We start from the raw sequence: 21,160 nt of genomic DNA on the forward strand, positions 1-21,160 counted from the left end.
TACATTATTTTGGAATCAATATTATTCGTGGGATTTTAGATTTGGCATCAAATTTGTTCATGTTTATACATAACATACGTACGCTACGTAAATCTCAAACTGTAATAAACGACGTTGTGCTGCTATGCCACTGACAAGAAACAAAGTACCTGTACGCCATTGAATTCGTAACAAAAAGAAACATGAACGGGATAAAGTTCATCATGTACCTTGTTCAATTTTTCCAATTTTTTTTGAGCTTGACTTCGCCTTATTATTGATTTTCTGGAAACAAATTTCCCTGCCGTCGACTCGTCGCGAACGCGGACTGTTCATAACGCTTCCATCTTGACTGACCTCTATAGTGCGCAGAATACGTTGCGCACTATAAAGGGCGCGCCAAACCTTAAGGGGAAGTTATTATTTCAAGTACACTATGTACTGAAAACAATTACATATGAAGCAGAGTATTCAAGAATAGATGCATTTTTATTTAATAAAAAGACATTTGTTTCCATAACGACAAATGGTTTGATAATCAGTGTCTAAGCGAACATAAACAAACATAACTAAAGGTAATTATGGATTACGGTGACCTACGATAAAATTCAGTGCAGGTTATTTGACATATTGCATAATCCCTACAATAAATGAAATATACAGTTTTAGCATTAACAGCATGTCATTCCTATAAAATGTTTGAGCAAAGCTGTAGGTATGAACTCTGCACATCTAAAGTCCCATCAAAATCAAAGTCGTTACTCTCAATATGTATTCAGTTCGTAATCAGTGTGTCAAGTGCACCAAACTTCTATCAGCTTTATGTGACCATTACAATCTTTCATGTAAACCCTTATAAAAGTCTCTTTTGATGTGCGGCCTATGTAGACACACATTTTTTTAAATGTGAGCTAATGATCATGACTAGCACACCTTACCGTAAACATGCAGACGTAGACCTGGAATGTTCATATAACGTTTTCCCGGTGCTAAAATGACATCGATAATACTTCCTGAGGGTTAGCTCACCAGCACATCCTACACTGGTGTGCTGGCATTTGTGGTAACATTTTTAATCGTCTCAGCAGACTTGCCGTGGAAGTTGGCGAGCTAATTTTGTGCGCCGATTTCGGTAGTATAAGGCACTTTGCACCAGGAGTTTGTGATGGGATACAAGGGATACAGGTCCGATTGTACGGTATGCAAAATAATGGATAGAGTCTCCGAGGTTATGCTTCAAAACTTCTACGCATTGCAGCAATAAAAAATATCATTACAATGTATGATATACTTCGAAAATGCAAACGTGCACGTACACGAAATTATTGTAGTTTCGACAATGAATTTCGAAGGTCAGATTAAAAGCGGTCTAAATTTCAATCACTCTCGACAGACCAACTTTATAAGACTTTACGCAGTTTGTCATTTATACGAAGTTAAAGTAATTACAAAAAACTTACTTTGTTCATTGCCGTAAAAATCTACTAATTATTACACGATTTCTACATAACAGAAAAACAAAGTATGCCCTCCGTGGTTGCTCGAGATAATGCCCTACCGACCAATCCTTCTTAATGTCTAGTCGGTGGAATTTCCTCCAAGTTACTAAGTGAGCAAAGAAAGCAACATATCCCGCCTTATGATGCTGACTCACACTCCTTACTTGCTTATATGAGGACATTTGTACTGTTGTCTACCAAAAACCTGCATATACAGACCTATCCCTTTAAGTTTTTTTCATTCCAGAAGAAATTTATTCATAAAGTTAAATGAATCATATTTTTGATTGTAACCTTAAAGAATCCAGCTGACAAAGACAGCTTCACACAAATGTTTATTTTATAAACATACCCTTATTTCAGAAAAAAAGAATAACTTGAGTAAACTGATGCTTCTGCATTCGGGCTGCAGCAATGCTTACTGTTCAATAAGCTCTAACGTCCACAAGTATGGTTAATGTTATGTTTTGGTTTATAAAATATTACAATTTACTCCTTCCGATTTCCCTGGTGCTTATAGGTAACTCAGAGCCGAGGGTTGAACACCTGCGTAGATTAACATTTGAAATCATGGAATTAGGAGGACATTATGGTACATTTGGATTGTGTTTCGTTAGTAATAATTTTGCTCGAAGACATCACACTCATTGTCACGCTTTAACAATCTTCCCTGCGCTTTTCCAACATGTTTAGTTCCCAAAATATGGCTTAAAATATCGGCGGTATACAAAAGGTAGCTTTATCATCAAGACAAAAATATATTATGAGAAAACGTGAATTGAATTCTTTTCCCGAATTAAAAGCACATTAGACGAACACCAAAGTGAATATTTAAAAAGTGCACCACTTATGCATGATACTTGTGCCGATACCTTTTCCCGACTGTTTCATATGTTGCAAATCAAAAACCGTTTGAAATATTATCATGAACTAATTGTGAAGTAAGCCTGACTTTATCCTGTAGCGAAAAGAGAAGATACGAATGAAACTTGACAGAAGTATTCAGTTTTCGACGATCGCCTCCATAGGAAGAGAAGTTTTCTCTTCGAGTTCACTTGTTTTCCCATAAACGTCAGGTCCCTTGTTCGGTTTCCTATGAGAAGACATACAGATATGAGACAAATGCACTGGCTATTATAATGTGCCTGAAGATGATTGCAAGGTCAATTCAAAATGTCACGATGTTGGCAGTTTATTTTTACAGAGTTGATTTAAGACAGAAGATGCACGATTCATGACAATAGACAGAGGTACCATGAACACATATAAGAATATCAGAAAATAACATGTGGGTTTTTATATTCGGTTTGTATCATAAGATCTCGCATCTATGAAAAGAGTGACAAAAAGTTAAATGTAGAAGAACCTAAGCGTTTTCTTAAACCACAGGGTCAGAGCATGTTGATAATTTGATCAATAAATATCAGTGTAGGTAATCATGCTTGCAGACAATATATGAAATATGAAACTTGCAATACGGCTTACTTTCCGAATCTCTCGCCTTCCTCCAAAGACTCTGGTAACTTCTTGCCCCTTGTCTCGGGCAGAGGTAGAATCAATATTCCAGCGAGTATGCACGCGACTCCGAAGACAACAGCAGGGAGTTTTGCCCAGATCTTGGACATCAGCAACAGCTGGGGCGCCAAGATTCCCCCAATACGGGCACACATTGAACACATGCCAACACCAGTCGACCTAAGAGAGAAGCACAATAGATAAATAGATAGATAGATAGCATTTGCGTCTACTGTATTTAATTTATGTACGAAATAGAGTTGCATATACCATATGCTGTATATTGATTGTTTTCCACAGAGAAGTAAATACGCAGGTGTTTACGGGACAGCTTCATATCCCATTAGATGGATTAGCATGCAATGAAACTGCCATTGCAAGTTTACAATTGAAATGGGTGTGAACAATCTTCCTGGTGCACTATGATGACAGTTTCTAATGCAATTGTATAACGATATTTGTTACCTCTGTATGTTGCCCATTTCGATCGATACAAAATCTAAAAGCACTAAAGCTGCCGCATAAGAAAAGAATATCAGTATCGATATGGTTCTTTGTTGACTATTAAGTGCTCATAGAGCCGTTCTAAAGTCAAGTCTTAGTGCATCGCGAGTGAAGAGTAAAAGAAATGCCCTCGTTTAGTAATCTCTAAGGTAAATGAGTGTTTAGCCCATGAAAGCATGCGATGGAGTTCACTCAGTTTAGTATCTTCGAATAGCCCTACAAGATAGATCACATGCGCACAAAGTTAGTAAGCTCAGCTGAGTTGAGTGTAAGGCCTTACAATCCGATACTAGTATTTTATATCAACTTCGTTGATGCAAACTTAAATTATGTTTGCTAGCACGGAAAATTCGTTGCCGGCTAGTACCTCACATTTGTAAAGCGCATTGCTGGACAGGTCGCGGTCTTTATTGCCGTTCAAAAATAAATTTTCGTCACTGGGCGACTGTAGATGACAGCGTACACTCACCTGAGAGGAGTGGGGAAAAGTTCAGCAGAGAACACGTAAACCATACCAAAAGAACAGGTTACTGAAAATTTGCTGATTGTAGCCAGGGTGATTCCTATCCACAGGGTAGCACCACCTTTTAAAGATTAAAATTACAAATAATTATGGCATTTTCATACATCAGTGTAAGATGTCTCTATGATCAAAAAAAAGAGTCAAGATTTGTCTGTTTGTCTGTATCTCTGTATCAATGTCTCTAAGTCCATTTTATTGTCTGATTCAGGATGCACGTTTTTCTATATGAATGTGTATTTTACTTGGTTGTAGGTACTCACATGGTGGTACAAAAGTTGCAGCAACGCATGTGATTCCACCGATGACCATGGTGTAAAACAACGACCAACGACGACCCATTCTCTTGGTGCTCATGATGAACAAACCAAGAGCGTAGGCTGGAATCTCGACAGCCCCGGCCAGGAAACAGTTGAAGTAATCACTGCCACCCAGGTTGGACGTGTTGAATGCAAGACCATAGTAGACAAGTGTATTGACGAACCTTGAATGAACAGAAATACTTCCTTGATTCCAATGTAGATTGCCGTAGGCTTTATATTGATGATATTGCTGTCGCTGTTAGTGTGACCATGTCATGTAAACTAAGACAGGAAAGATCGCACGAACCAGCATTCAACAATGGCTCTCATCCTAATTTCAAATTACTATTGTTCTTCTGTTCCTACACTGTAAAACAGCTTTAAGATCATCCATCGTACATCTGCAGGTAATGTGAAATTTTTACTGTAACCGTTTCGACCCAGTATACATTGCCTGGTTCTTATCTACAATAAAACTTTACATAAATATCATAAAGAAAGACCATAACAAATTATCATATATACAACTGTAACCATTTATGATTTTTAAATTATGTCAAACTACCGAAATCAGAAGGTATACACTACAAAGACACCCAGAGATACAAAAATATTACACAGGAGACATGTCGACAGATGTGACCGGTAATAAGATCAGCTCGGGACTATTAAATAAATGACAGGTTGTTGTCTTTTAAAAAATATTTACCAGTAGTAGAACAATATCAGTGTCTTCTTTCTCATGTTAGGCAGTCGAAATAAGTCTAGCATAGTCCCCTTCACCTCATTATGTTTGATTTTGTCCTATAACCAATCAGAGTAACAAATGTTAGTATTGCAGGAAATTGGACACTGCGCGGAGGAGAGATTCCTGGTAATTAAAATGAAAGATTTCAGTATATTTAAAAGAATTTCCCAAGATACATTTTAAGTATGTCCTGCATCGTCTGTTTGCCTTTCTAGTCTACTTTGTAATTTGTAGTAGGAATAAAGTAGCATCTAAGATCAATAGTACTCGCTAAATTCAATCTTCCTCACACCCAGTCAACATCAGAATATCAGCCTTGGCGGACCGGACACGTTACTTAGCTATATGATCAACTGTGCCAATATAAGCCTTATCATATTACATTAGACTGCCATAAAGAATAGACATCAAATCAGGTCCAATAATCGTTATCATTCAAGGTAACTAAGAAAGTTACCAGGTCCATGGAACATATTGAAAATGACAAAGGCAGTGGGGTCATCTTGAACCACAAAATAGTGGTGGTACCAGGTGTCCGGAATGGGTAAGCGTACCCTGCCAGCTAGCCGCACCCGTCAAGATTGACCCAAAGCGACAAATCCATTGTTATTTGGTGAATTCACCAAATTACTTTTGTGAGTCAAAATTTGGTATGCTGTCACTCATCATTTGAGTAACAGACAGGTCATATTTTGATACAACATCTCCGTATCTACCGTAGAACTTCTTAAATGATTTCACTAATCTACTTTCTGAGAACCCTTGCCTCACTAACTTTTGAGCTAATAGGCTGTGTCTAACTCGAAAGTCTTCATATGAATTGCATGCTCTGCTGTATCTAAGGAGTTGTGAAATATACACACCATAAGCTGGAGATGATGGTATATTGCTCGACAAAAAGGGAAAGTTTATGATTTCAAAATTGAAATCGTCTCTTTTGTCATACAGCTTAGTATATAGTGTATTTTGTCTAATTTCAAACAATACGTCTAGGTATGAAGCCGAGTCCACACTTCCAGTTGTTTCTTTTATTTCTAAATCATCTGAGTAGATGTGGTGTAGATAATGGGATATACCAGGATTGTTTAAACTGATGAGATCATCGATATATCTGTGGGTGTTGTTAAATCGCTTGGCAATCCTCTTACATCCAGATTTCTGAAGTGATTGTATGAACTCTGCTTCATACGAATACAAAAATAAGTCTGCAAGAAGTGGGGCGCACTTTGTGCCCATGGGAATGCCTATGGTTTGCCTGAATGTCATGCCAGCAAACTTGATAAATATGTTGTCAATAAGGAAATATAGCATTTGAATCACCTCAACATCACTGTATTTGAGTTTGGCATCGCTGTTGTTGGTGAAATAGCCAAAGTTGCGCTTGATGGCAATGTATTCATACCTACGACTACCATTCTTGTAAAAGAAGGCTTTCTTCACGAGAGATGATAGCCTGTCTTTAAGTTTGTTATGTGGGATGGTTGTGTACAACGTTGAAAAATCAAATGTGTGGATTGAATTGTACATGTTTTGTTATTTTGTAAAATATGTAACAATTCTTTGGAGTTCTTTAATATCCACATTTGATTGACCCCACTAGTTTCATAAACTTTGTCACAATACCGTACCAAACCAGATTTAATGGTTGATAAAATGATGGTTAAAAGTTGTGACAAGCGTTTTGTTGTACACTTACTGGAACCAGCTATGAAACGTTGTTTATAAGGATTCTTATGGATCTTAGGAATCCAATATAGATTAGGTAATACCTTGTCATCTTGCGCTAACTTGATGCCAAACTCACTCAAAACTGTTGAATGGTTCTGCAATATTTCCTCTTCAGATAAGGTTGAAAGAGAGTATGTTGTGCTACTCTCATCATCTGAGTTAATCTGAAGTTCGTTCTTTAAACATTGAATGTAATATTGCTTGCAGACAAAGATGATGTTGTTTGATGCTTTGTCTGCAGGCACAACAACATATTTATCGTGTAAAGCATCTAGACATTCCCGTACAGAAGGGTCATCAAAGGCAGATGTAGTGTTGATGACAGTATGGGAAGAACGAAGACGTGAAATGCGAGATTTTACCTTATCACGGACTGTGCGAAGCCAGTCCGAAAGACATCCAACGTCTTCGTATTCGAGGGCAGCCCACTTTTAAGCATAAGCCTCAGCAGCATCCATGATTAACTTAAAGTTAAAGTTCCAGTTTACTTTGGGTGGCTCGCGATATTTTGGACCAAATTGAAATTGACTTTAACTGTCAATACGACGTTACCAGTATTTATCCCCTATCATTTACGGCCTGGGGGTCTGAGGAATGTGAGGGAGTCACCCAAAAAATGGAAAGCTACAAGGGGGTTGCTCAAAATGTGGGGAGAAAGAAGGTGGGTTACTCAATTTTTCGTGAGAAATAAATTGAATCACCTCTCAGATTGCCAAATTGCACACATCGATTTCTCAAAATTTTCGATACGGGGGACACCCCTGAGGGTGTTTTAACGGTTTTAATAGTTAAAAAACCTGTTATCACCTCTCAGATTGCACCAGAGTGCACCATTGCGAAAATAAATTTCTCAAATTTTTCACATGATCTAGGACAAACTGAACTGTTGTGAAGTCATCCTTTATAATCACAGAAACATAAATTTTAATTGACTTCAGTTCAATGACCATTTTGATATACCGTATCCAGGCTTTCCATTATAAGCTGGCAGCTGGAGAAATTGCACGGTTGCTTGGCGAGGCTGTAAACAAATAATGAATGGATTTAAAAACTGCTGACTTGAACTGATGGTCTTCTAGCAGCGTTTACAGAAATATAAGATTTTGCAAATGACACAAGAAGATTGCAGATTTCCATTCCTGCATATTCTTTGGTTTTAAATCTCTGGAAAACTGGCAACTGTTTTTAACAAAACGCATTATCATTGTTTAGTTGCTGAATATTGTGACTCAAACACTGATCATGCGAAAAATGTAAGGAAAATATCAGTTCAATGTCATTTTCAAACAGTTTTGCAGTTTTACCAAGTGCAAAATAAATTGAATAAACTCTCAGATTGCACCATTACACACCTCAATTTCTCAATTATTTGTTATGCAAGAGTTGGACCCCTCTCACGCTACCCCCCCCCCTTTGGGCTGTTCTAACAGTTTTTCTTAGTGAAAAAAAAAACATCTTAAAGCACCTCACAGATGGCACCAGACTGCACCATTGCACACATCAATTTCTCAAAATTTCCCATGCAAAATAGGGGACACACCCTCTGACACTTTCCCTTCTGCTCCTGGCGTGTTTTCACCATGTACTTTCAAACTCTGCCTAATCAGATATCCTGATGAAAACCTTGTCATGATGCTCATCAAAATTAAACAAAACTATATAATTGGATACTGGTTATCGCATATATTTCCTTGTGACTTTGAATTTTATTTAGTTGGTTTCACCTTTTTCAACCGTCAGGAGATAACCGACTTTTCCAGAGAGGTCAGTCAAACACGTCTGTGATAGAGAGGGGGTTACTCAAATTCATCATGGTTGACAGGGGAGGTTACTGGAAATTTCGGAGTTTTCAATGACATTCCTCTGCTCCCCCCCCCCGGTCGTAAATTATGACGGTTCCCTAAATTTTATCAGTACTATTAAAAGCATACCATCCTCTCAGTTTCGCCTATTTTCATCGGGTTCCAAGAGTCACCGGATATATCGTCTGGAACAGGTACATTGTTGACACGTCCACACTTCCGTATAATTTTCTCTGCCTCTTCCTTCCTCCCAACGGCAATTAGCCATCTTGGAGACTCTGGTATCAGCCTTTAAGAATAAAGAAATATGTATTAAGACAGCATTGCACATCTGAAGGATTGGCAGTTACAACGTTAAAGCCTTTGAAAATAAATGCCACTCTACCAGAAATGAATATATTATATATATATATATATATATATATATATATATATATATATATATATATATATATATATATATATATTAGATTTATATATATATAACACGATTGGAACTAATTTGGGATAATTGGATGGTGAAGTAATGCCGATTTAATGTACAAATGTTATCCTATCTGCTTTTTTTTGTTGTTGTTGCACATTTGTTTTTATGAGTAATTTGCAAAATATCAAAATCCAATTATTCCAAAATAGTTCCAATCGTGTGTATATATATATATATATATATATATATATATATATATATATATATATATATATATATACAAACAAATTTCCCAATCAAATTTCGATTACTCACCACCAGTAAGACAGGAAAAGTATCGTTGGAACAGAGACCACCAACTGTAAAGTTCTCCAGTCTCGAATCAAATAGCCATACAGCGCCAACATCATGTATCCAACTCCAAAGTATATCATAAAAACCATCGCAGCAATGGTGCGTTTTGATGGACCAGTAATTTCCGTTGCTGAAAGTAAATTTCTGAAAATTGTACCGGAAAGTTGGAGCTCTACAGTTGTCAAAGAAAGTTAAGCCCTGTTTTAGTTCAATCAAATGAGTTGAAGTTAAAAACGGGAAGAAAAAACAGAAACAAATATTTTTTCATGACTATTTAAATATTTCAACAACAACAGGGTGACATTAAACAATCTGTCATGAAATAATGAATAACAATAACTATATTTTTTAAATTTGTACACAGATAGGAAGAAGAATCAATCAAACTATTGAGAATGCGGTAAACAATTTTAAATATAAAATGTAAGCAAGTTATTGTCTAAGGAGGAGGGGGGTTATGTATATCGTCAGAACCAAAGTAACAGAGCAACTGTGCTAAAGTGGTTCAGGTGTAACAAAAAGGCCACCCGAATGAGAAAGAGTATTTCACCACCATGACAAGTCGGTGACGAAATCATTTTTAGATGCAAATTTTCAGGGCAGAGGTCATATCAAATTGTACTGCAAGAAAAATAACTGAGCATATTTGTCACAGTGTTTCTTCTGTGACTACATTAGAGGAATACGGTATCTTACTAAACACAAATGCCGCTAAATAAGTTCCATAGGAGTTCATTCCTGAGAGGAGTCGAAAAATTGCGAACATCCAGAAGTCAGTCGAGAAGGCGGTGATCAATCCGAACACAGTCATACCAGCAACACCTATCAAGAAACCCTTTTTACGACCTATCCTGCAATAGAAATCATAATGAGTGTTATTCAATGTTAGAAAACATACGATACACACACAACTCTGCCATGCTCTCGTGGAAATATTTCTAGGTCCACAGCAAATTGACGGCACATATGTAGACTAAAGCCATCCAGGTTTGTGTTTTTTGTAGCCAAAACCGCTTATCTATTCATCATAGAGAACTACCTGAGATCTTCTCAAAGTAGGTTCCCATTATGTTGACTATAGGGGATTGCTCTCACATGTTAGTCACTTCTGACGTCATGCCATGTAACCAATACGGAAGGAATATGAACTCGGGCGTTTCCTGACAGGGTGAATTTTTCACAACTTTAACAGTGAAATACACTACAATAGAAATAGTTGCCACTAAAACGTTATGGGTTTTTTGAAATAATGAATATTGTTTGATGCAACTTTAAATTTCAAACATACAAAAAATAGGTGAGATATACACTTTAAAGGTATACTGTCACTTGTAATATAAATATGCCCATATATGGTCAATAGGGCGTTCCTTGGTATTCAAAATGCCCCTGTGAGGGCGCTGTTTTTAAAAGCGGCCAGCTGCTTAAAATATGCGATTGGTTTGATTTTCTTTTTCCATGGTATCTATGGCAAAATTGGAACAGGTGACAGTATACCTTTAAGGCCAATGTCGCCATATACGCTGAGCAAATTGGTAGATGCCGCATGTACGTCGACGCATGGTCGAAAAGAAACACAGGAACATCACTTTTTTCGTAAAATTATAGCAGGAATAACAGTGTTAGCTAAAGGTCTAATTTGACTGGGTAAGCAGGTGTCCAGAAGGCGACAATTTCCCATATGTTCCAAATCACACTCATTAATAAAGGCACTTTTAAAAAAATAATTAGCTTTGTATATATACACTTTGTCTTACTTGTCCAATAGGTATCCATAGACGAACGAGCCGATCAATAATCCAGCCATGTAGAAGGACGTCGCCATTGCATTTAGAAACTCACGGTCACACACAAGATCGAACTGTCAAAATCAAAGAAAAAAATTGGTCCTCTGTACTTTAATCATTACATTCAAGAAAACAAGACCTTGGAAAATAGGGTAGGTCAGTCGGGAAATTTAATTATTTTTTATTTCCGCGTGACCCATCCGATAAAGTAGTAAAATTCGGCGAATATTATGCGTGACTTTTGGAAATGAGCAAACACGTTTTGGTTTCCGGAAACACATATTTTTTTTCGGCCTTAAGTATGCATTTAAAAGTTCAATGGTCCTGCCAGCGGCTTACTGAATACGCACGCGCAGTTTCATAATAAACTATGCGAATAACCGGAAGTGCACCGACTAAATTCACGGGCGCCGCCTTGATTTTTTGAGTGCTCGTAAATAAACAAATACGAATCGTGTAAATTGTTATTTTACAACACGCCACTAGTAAAACATATATATCTTTTATTAGCCAGTAAGCATTATTATCCACCTTGTCACTGATACAAAATAGCGTTACTATCACGTCAAAAAAATGGTAAGAGAGAGAGAAAACTGTAGTGCATAATAAGGACATACGCAAGGAATGCTCAATAGTACTGAATTTTAAAAAGTGCCCTCTGTGTTATTAACTTAATGCAAGTTTCTAGACGGAACGCTAGTTTTCAGCTTGCAATTGGAAGTTAAACGGTGCAATTACTATTGCAACGATAATGATGGCACAATATACCCCTTGTTAAACACAATAGGTTGTTATCAGGGTAAAAATTGCCAATTTATGTACAACATTTTTACACATTAAACAGAAAATCTATACGTGCAGAGTCTGACATCGTGTACTTGTGTGAACTTTTTTCATTAGAGGGTAAGCGTGGCATAGAGGTCTTACAAACGTATGCAGCAGGTAACAATTAATTATTATCCTTAACTATTACTGATCATGAATCAATACAAACAAAATTTTTAATCTTAATCCCTGATGCGACACTATTGTAAGAGTAATTTGGAGTCCATTGTGTCACGCACAGTGTGTATTGCAAACAATTACATATGACCCGATGTTTTCAAGAATGTGTCTTGGATTATTGTAAAGTTTCATAGATGGCATTCGATTATTGGTCCCTCAATTGGCAACTTTTAGCTCCGCTAAATCTTGCTATGAAGTACTATGTACATCTGCTGTCCTATAAAAATCACAACAGTCAGTCTCGATATAAGGCCAGTCAGTTGAAAACCTTCATAATCAGATTGTCATTTACATCAAACTATATCTTTATTCGAAAACTTGTATTTGAAACCGATTAAAAATATTTGTAATCAAAGGATGAACAGACCATAGACAAATATTCTATACATGTGAGCAAATGATCGTGACAAGTAACACACAATACATGTACCACTGTGTGAGCCAAGCACTTTCTAAGGCACTTAAATTTTCCTGTCGTAACTCTTAAGATATTGCGAGTTAGCCAGAATCAGAAATTCAAATTTGTCTGAAGTATGCAGGTCGCTACTTTGAGGGAAAACGCTAGATAGAATTATACTCTTTAATATACGTACATTGATCATATTGCAACAAGATTGGCTAAGAATTATTTTACGTCTCAAAGGAACGAAAGAATATTCAAAATTATACGTTGGTCCTTCATCACTATTTAACCATCAAGGGACCATCATGGTGACTTAATATACAGTTTTAATGCAATGATTCTATGTGCCAGCTCACCTGCTGGGGCACCGTAGATTTGTACTTCGATGTGTCGTACTCCCATCCATGGTCGCACTTTATCTTCGTGTAGTTTGCATGTGACGTTTTTCCATTCTCAATGGAGTATAAAATTTCTTTATAGGTAATATTGTATCGATAACACTGGTCGAAAGATAACGTCGTGCCACATCCAACATCTGTGTGCTCACTTGGAATAGTGAGGTTTTTCACCATCTCGACACAGTTGTCTGTGAAGTTGGCGAGACAGATTTGTGCGCTGACTTCAGCGGCATCGGGTACTTTGCACCAGGAGTTAGTGCTGGCGGCAAGGAACACAGGGCTAATAGCATAGTATGCGCCAGGAATTGATATCAGACCTATAAGAACGCACAACACCTTCTGGTATTTGCCAAACTCGCCGAGGATATGCTTCAAAACGTCATCGAATTGCAGCATTTTGACTAAGGAAAAATAAGAATATACTTTGAAATTATACATAGGAAACTGAGGTATAGTTTCCACAATGTCTTGTGTATTTTATGTTAAAACCTATACTATTAGTTGCTCTGATGACCTCTACATAACCTTATATGTACTACTGTCATGCTGTACATGGTCATCTAAGGTCACTGCGCAGGTCGTCATCTAACCCTTTTTCAGTCTTGCTGGAGGGTGCGTTTGTTACCTTGTAATAAAAGGTTTGAACAATCGCACATACTTTGCTGAAGAATTGTTTCAATGTATGATTTTTTGGGAAAAGTAAAGATTCAGACTCACTGGTTTAAAAATATTAAACCAGCAAAGCAATAAAGCAATTAAATGTTTCTACTATTAAGAAAATAGCTCGCTCGTCAGTAAATGTACTGAGATTTCTCCCAAATGAAACAATACTCAGTTTATGCTTGTAACGCGGAGACATTGTAAGATTATGACGGTCAAAATATCTGTCTCAGAGGAGGAATTTCGATTTGATATTTGTTGATTAAGTAATACTATGTTCATTTCTCAGGAATTCTACTCAACACTTTCTTGAGATCTTGACATGACCTATTCACAATATTGCATAAGAATTTTCAATGTTTCTGCCAAAGCATCGAGCAGGATTATTGCCAAATCTTAAATCAAGCGTACCTTGGATTGAGTTTCAGTAAAGCTTGGCATTTAAACTTCACCTAACGGCAAACAACAAAGCTTTGGAAAATGCAGACACGAAGTTTGGTCGATATCGCGTTGTATTCGAGTGATTTGTCCAAAATGCGGACACATTATGTGTAATAACCCCTTTATCATACATTGGTTATGATCATTTTCCTGGCGACGTTCCGATATTTGATACGAAATGGACATAAATGGTCCCTTGCTTATTCGCTATAGCGCGCTGTACTCAATAGAAAGTTGGTTGCTGAGCCAGTCTTAAATTAAGGTCGACACGCTCGCCATTGTACTGAGCTTCGGCGCTAAGCTTCATATAACTTTTGACTAAGCTTTGACCAAGGTACTGCACAATGCGCGTGTACAGCGCGGTCGCCATTTACTGCTGTACATTACTGAGTGAAATCAGATCGATCATTTTTCGTTTCCGTTGATCAACGTTAAAGGCATCAGTAGCCTCGACTCGTCTCCTCTTTCCCAGGCAATATCCGAGGTGACTCGGTATTTGTTATTGATTACGGAAAATCGGATCGGCTGAAAAGTAGAGGGTAGTTGCTCATTCAATTGGGGTCCCCCTAGATGTTTCTGACGAACTCGAAAATCATTGAACAACACTCATTTAGCTACGTTCACAAATAACGATTAGAGGGGCTGGGCGAATCCCTATTGTAATCTTATTTTTGTTCACATTCCCCCCGCAATATCTTAAAAACATTTCAAATCCCTCCCCTCTACATGATCAAAATGTTTCAAGTCCCCCAACTATCACAAGCCCGTATATCAGTAAAGGATGTGCGCGCAGAAAAAATAACACGTATCTCGGCGTTCCACTCGTTTGGGGATGCTGTAGGGAAACAGCAAGAAACTGTAGTTGATATATTGCACAGAAATCAAAAATCATCAACAGTTGCAGCTTCTGCTCTGTTACTTGACTCAAGTAAGTTTTTTACGACAAATCATACATGTTTAGATTTTTCAAGATAAAAGTCTTAAAATGTGACAAAATGGTTCTAGATTTTGTTTAAAAACAATTGGATTACATAAAAATGGGTCATTTTTCATTGAATTACTTACGTACCAAAACTTGGAACCGGAAAATGAAAAAACATAAAAGGGAAGCAAAAAATGTTCAAGTTCCCTCCGCCTACAGGCAGAGCAAACGTTTCAAGTCTCCTCTGTACTACCCAGAAAAATTCGAATCCCCCTGAATTCCTCCAGCCCCCCCCCCCCCCCCAACCTTTTTTTGTGAATGCAGCCGTAGCTAGGTTTAGCTTAGACGTTTGCGTTTTCGCAAACATGGGGTTGTCAGGGGTTACTTGAACGTATTATTCTGTGAAATATCAGTATTTCCAACAGGTCGTTTACCCAAACCCTTTACTTTACTGCTTCGCTTTCTTTTTAAAGCTTACATTTACAGGGTTTAGATCAGTTCAAATCATTTTATCTCTGTGTTTTTCTCTTAGCCCGAATACTCTAGCTTTTCTGGTTTTTCTCTTGGCTTGAAAGTGTGTCATTATTTAGGCTAGAACAAGCCCTGTGGCAGCTCGTGAAACATTTGCGTCAACATGAGCTCCAAGCAATAGCGTTCAAGTCGACAGTGTTCAGCTCTGAACAAAGGTAAGCCGAAGGACAGTGAAAGGCTGTAAAACGAAATCCAAGGTGTGATTATGGCTCAGACACATAAAGTGGGGCGGCGGCTGTATGCGAAAAAAAAATGATTGAAAATTCCTTACCCTTGTGCTTCCTACCAAATTACGGCCTTGACGATTCAACTTCGGCAGTTGGCGAACTGTCAGACACTGGCGTGTGTTCTCTGGAGAATCAACTTAGGAAAGGGAGCAGGATTTTTTTGCGATATTAAGGTAGTAAACGCTCATACAACTGGTAAGAAGCTAAGAGACGCTGACCGATGCTTGCAGCATAAGAATAGAACGAATGTGCATTCAACTGTCTCACAAGGTCTGGCCAATGACCCCAAAGCGGGAACAAAGACATTTATCTGACCTCAGTTGCACTGCTGTAAAAAAAAACATTTACTCTCGGGAAACACTAGAAAGAAAACAAATCTCTCGCCAGGAATATGGAATGATATAATAATTGTATCTTTTCCTTGGATACCAGTGATGTGTGTATGTGGCCGATATGCAGCCAACATGCTACCAGAATATTGTTGCAATACTATTACGTATACCGTATATATGTATTATAAAGTTGCTTCATTACAATGTCCAACATACCCACAATGGTAAATTTCACATAAAACCCTGAACGTGCAAACGCTACTGGATCCTTGGTGGTGGAATGTACGAGAACTATTATATTTTTGAAGACCTTACCCAAAACAGCGTCCAGTGTGGACAAGCTCATTGGACCATAAAAAGCTACGCGGAACGTACTGAATGAACAACAAAATCTACAGTCATTCAGTTCAAGGACATTCTGCAGGTAAGAGTGACCCAAGCTTGCATATGATATGTCACTAGCTAGCAAAGAGGTCATGTTCCCTTTGAAAAATGTCATACGAGCATACAATGCTCAGGTCAGTTGCGAGCCATGGGAACAAGGCAGCATTTGTACTTTACAAGGAGGTCGAATTCAATAGAGCTTACTGTGTCAGTGTTGGAAACGACAATACATTTTATGGCTTAAGTGTTGTCAGTGTGTGACTGGAGTTTGTAGTAAGTTCAGAAGCTAAAAGCGCATGATGTTAACAACTTTATCTCAAACGAACTTGTCAGGTCAGAATCTTTTGACCTATAGGAGGATGAAGGATTTTTTTGAGGTAATATGGTCCCGTAAAGTCTTGAAACTTAAGGGAAAAAATCAGCAGACAGGAGTAAAGAAAAGATTGTCGCAAAATGAATTCAAATTAGCACACTGGAAATCTGATTCTCTCATATTCCCTTGAAGCGCTCCGAGTCCGTCTAGAGTGGCGCTAATATTTTCAATATTTATGAGTATGTTAAAAAAGGCAAATTTACATACACGGCTCGAAATACCCACAGGGGCACTGCACTATGCACGTCCATGGTACGTTGGTGTAGGTAGATTGTCAGACCAATGTGCACACTTTGCATGATAGAAAAATGCAGTATTTACTCTGATCGTTACCAGAACATGTTGAGTCTTGCAGTTAATGTGATCGTTTAAGATATAATGCGCCTCGAGGACAGACATTCGGACTTTCAAACTTTTATAATATTCTTTTGGCATACAATTTAAGGGGCTCATTTTGAAGCTAATTTGAGCTAACTGAATTTTTTTAACTACTTGCTTGTGTGAAAATCAGAAATTTATTTTCGCCCGCTGAGATATCACAGGGATGGCCGCCATTTTGAATTCCAAATATATGTAAATGTTAGGTAAATAGTTCATCGAGTACCAAAATTTGCACGGTGACACACGCCCCCCCCCCGACTTTTATCATTGATTTTGAAAGAGAATGGTTGGTTGAAAACTTGTTTGCGGAAAGAGAGAGCAAAAGTTTCTTTCATTTTCGAGGCGCATGCTACCTTAAAGCGACAAAATTCACATTATAATTGTAGTTTATTTAAAATCGAAATGACTGACTTAATGTATGAGGCTAAGTATCATTCCTGATGAAGAATTCAGCTAAAATGCGACACTCGTTTAGCATACTTAGCCTAGTATTAATAGTCACCCACATTTCATGGTCCATACTACGCTTCGGCTCTCGTTAAATAGAATTTTTTAGGCCTACAATCTACAGTGCCGGCTGAAGTTTAGTCGGATGAAAAATACTCATTTTTCTGGCAGCGCGTTATGCTGTTACTCATTCACGTCATTTTAAATATTTTAAAATACTTTTTCTCCGTATCTGCTCTCTCAGAGTATAAATTTACATATGAGCCAATTTGTTAATTTCAGAGGGAATATTAAGTAACTGGTTTTGTCAGCCATAATCAGATATAAAGAAATAAATTTAGTACATCATTGACAATTTTAGCGCGTCATCAAAGATTAATCATAGAGCATTAACATGGTGATATGTATAATATATACATGAGAGTTTGTAGAAAATGGGTTAAAAATTTACAGGTTTGATATTCGAAGAACAGGTATCTACTATACATTATGTGCATTTTAGTGTGTAATTTATGCAATTTATTAATTATTGTGTAATTTATGATACCAGACCGTGTATCTACAATTTGACACACTCTTATTGGTCCATTAGGGTCACGCGGCTGACCATTTGTTTTCTACAGTAACTCTACAAATGTCACGTGTCAAGCAAATGAATATGTGTAATAATACATGAGAAAAACTGCCGGTAGAGTTTGTCCATTGTTTCAGTCATGCATGCAACAAGTGTTTATGAATGCGCTTATAATGAAAATAATAACGCTAATTTAATTACGTTTTTACTGAACTGAATATAGTCCCATCCCTGTCGCACTCCTTGCTTGCCATGAATATCTCTCAAGCGCGAGTATAAGCTGAATTTAAAAAAGGCTAAGTGGTGCACCTTTTAAATTTCCCTTTAATACATGTGTTGTATGCACTTTGATTGTCGTTGATGACTTCGTTAAAGTTAGAAGGCCTTTACGTACGCGTGTAATGCAATAATCAGTATTAGGTTTATTTTGGCATCACAAAGACACAAAAACTGACACATACTCGCGCGTGCGTTCTGTGTTTTATAGCTTTTAATTCTTCGAGCGCCTATACGCGTGACACTTAGTTACCAAAAGATCAGGTTGTTTAGCAAATGCTTCGCAGACGGTTGTCGGGAACGAACACTGAGTTTGGTCAAAGTATCAAACCATATGTCAATCATTACGTTAGTATTCACCTCCGGTCACAGGACTCCGAGTTTTTAGGCTTTAGAACTTTCTAGTGTTCATGACTTGCAGACGTGTGTGGTCTCGCAGCGTCTCGTTGTACTTGCACTGAGACCAGTCAATAAAGCTTACGTACAACCAGGTTTACGTCTTCCCTCTCTATCCATGTCACGAACCTAATCACCCACATAAACTTTAGTGCCGAGATCAGGATAGAATTGGATTATGATAGGACAGACATAGCGACTGGACGGGAAGAAGCATCCAAGTTACAAAACGAGGGCCAACCTGCAGCCGCATCCTGAGGAGACCCAGTGCCCATCTCACGAGCATCGTCACAAACGTTCAGGGACGCTCACAGTAGACAAACTATGAAGCTCCTTGGGAAGGCAGATTCTGCGATTCGAGACGTCGAATCTAGCGCCTCTGAGGAAACGAAAAACGATAAACTGTTGGATTGACAAGGAATTATCAACAGTCTACATTGAAGGTTGACTATCTGCAACGACTGGATGAAAACCACAGACAAATAGAAACAGACTGGCAACGGGTATTGTTCAAGGCGTGAAGCGGTTACGTAAGTCATCCATGTTCGCCTCGCCTCAGGTAGCTCTCGCCTCGCTTTTCCGAAGAGTGCCGACCATGCACCCTTCGGTAGTTTCCGGATTTTCGCCAATTTTTAAGCGAAAGTATGTTCGGCAAAGTTTGTGTTATTGTTGTCATACGGTACTGAGTGGCATCGGCATGCTGGCGAACACGGGAAAGTTTTGAGCTTCGGGAAAGTGAGTTTTACCTTTTTAAAATTCCTCTCACATTTTTATGAATATATATTGAGTGTGTGTCAACCAAATTTGAAAATCTTCTATCGATACTGTCTGGTTTTACTCAATGGTTTACAGTCAGTCATATCGTCTATTAAAAGCTGGTCATTGAAGGACGTGTTTATGAAACTGCGGGCGTGTTATGTTTTGATTGGCGTGAAGCCCTGAGAGCTCATAAAGTAAGTAAGGTTGCCACGCGACTGGCAGCACGATGCCACCTCGTTGTACTTTTTGTATAATCTCGTGCAATTATCAACCGCGAACACGGGTCTCAACAAAAATCTAACACCTGTGAAGCTCATTTTAATATGAAAAGGCCATAGTCTACCGAGACGACCATGGAGCAAAAGCCATGCCGCGTTACTAGTCTGTTTCTTCTATTTGTCTGTGATGAAAACATACTTGCATTGGAAAGACAAGACGAACTTACAAACCTCATCAAAAAGGCAGACGACTATCTGCATGAAACCCGCGTACAAATTTTGAAAAGGGAAAACTTATTACTTTGAAACAGTTATCCATTTCTGAGTCTTCGTCCGCTACTCCAGCAACGACGCAGCGGGGGAGAACGACTCAGCTTCCAAAGCTACAACTGCCTACTTTCGAAGGTGACGTTCTCAAATGGATTAAATTTCAAGTTCGTTCAAGTCGGCAGTCGAGTAACGATTCAAACTTGACCGGAGTACAAAAGTTCCAGTATCTCAAAGCACAGCTACGCGAAGAAGCGTTGAAGTCGATCGAAGGACTCGTAATAACAGCTGCAAACTACGAAAACGCACTTGATATTCTGATTAAACGGTATGAGCAGAACCATAAGATTATTTACGCACACATGTCAGTTCTTTGGAACTTACAGGCACCGACTACAGAAATTTTCAGCATGCGAAATTTCTATGACACACATGGAGACGCACGTGCTCGGTCTCAAGACTCTTGTTCAGAGCGAAGATTCATACTTGGACTTGTTAGTCTGATCATTATTTGGGAACTACCGGGTGAAACACGTATATACAAATTTCGCGCGACCACGAGGATGAGTGGAATTTGTCGGACTTACGAAACGCTATACTCAAGGAAGTCGAAGCTTTGGAAGACGGTTCAAAGTCTGATTTGTTCATGGGTTCCGAAACCTACAAATCTCGTGACATTGCATCGACTGAAGCTTTCCACACTCAAGGGAAAAAGGCCTGAGGGAAACCGTAATGTACGCTCTGCGATGGAAGTCGTAATCCTAACAACTGTGACGTCATAACGCATTGATAAGCGCAAGCAAATTGTTACACTGAAGAGACTATGCTTTAATTGCCTTGGCAACCACAAAGTGAACGTTTGCAAATCCAAGTCGCGCTGTAGAACGTTGGTAAGAAGCATCATATGTCGATGTGCCAAAACACCTGTTAATGCGAAATCGATCGATCGCGTACAATTTGCAGAAACTGGGACTGACTATCAGTGTGGTTCAGTTATGTTG

General features: G+C 38.3%; 1 protein-coding gene across 2 annotated transcripts; it reads right to left on the reverse strand.

Moving 5' to 3' along the window:
- Positions 1 to 449: 449 nt before the first annotated feature.
- Positions 450 to 16,538, reverse strand: LOC139114323 (organic cation transporter protein-like). 2 transcript variants are annotated; one of them, XM_070675973.1, is made up of 12 exons: positions 16,400 to 16,538; positions 15,797 to 15,888; positions 12,930 to 13,372; positions 11,136 to 11,239; positions 10,075 to 10,229; positions 9,340 to 9,508; positions 8,727 to 8,886; positions 5,029 to 5,123; positions 4,281 to 4,501; positions 3,967 to 4,081; positions 2,964 to 3,173; positions 450 to 2,571 (listed from the first exon to the last, which is right to left on the reverse strand). In XM_070675973.1, exons 3-12 carry the CDS (start codon positions 13,365 to 13,367, stop codon positions 2,481 to 2,483), a joined length of 1,758 nt encoding a protein of 585 aa, XP_070532074.1. In that variant the 5' UTR covers positions 13,368 to 13,372; positions 15,797 to 15,888; positions 16,400 to 16,538; the 3' UTR covers positions 450 to 2,480. The 2 variants fall into 2 exon arrangements, with proteins under 2 accessions (XP_070532074.1, XP_070532073.1); XM_070675972.1 differs by having other exon boundaries at positions 15,797 to 16,080; positions 16,400 to 16,515.
- Positions 16,539 to 21,160: the final 4,622 nt, after the last annotated feature.

The sequence above is a fragment of the Ptychodera flava genome, chromosome 16 (assembly GCF_041260155.1).
Source record: "Ptychodera flava strain L36383 chromosome 16, AS_Pfla_20210202, whole genome shotgun sequence".
Lineage (NCBI taxonomy): Eukaryota > Metazoa > Hemichordata > Enteropneusta > Ptychoderidae > Ptychodera > Ptychodera flava.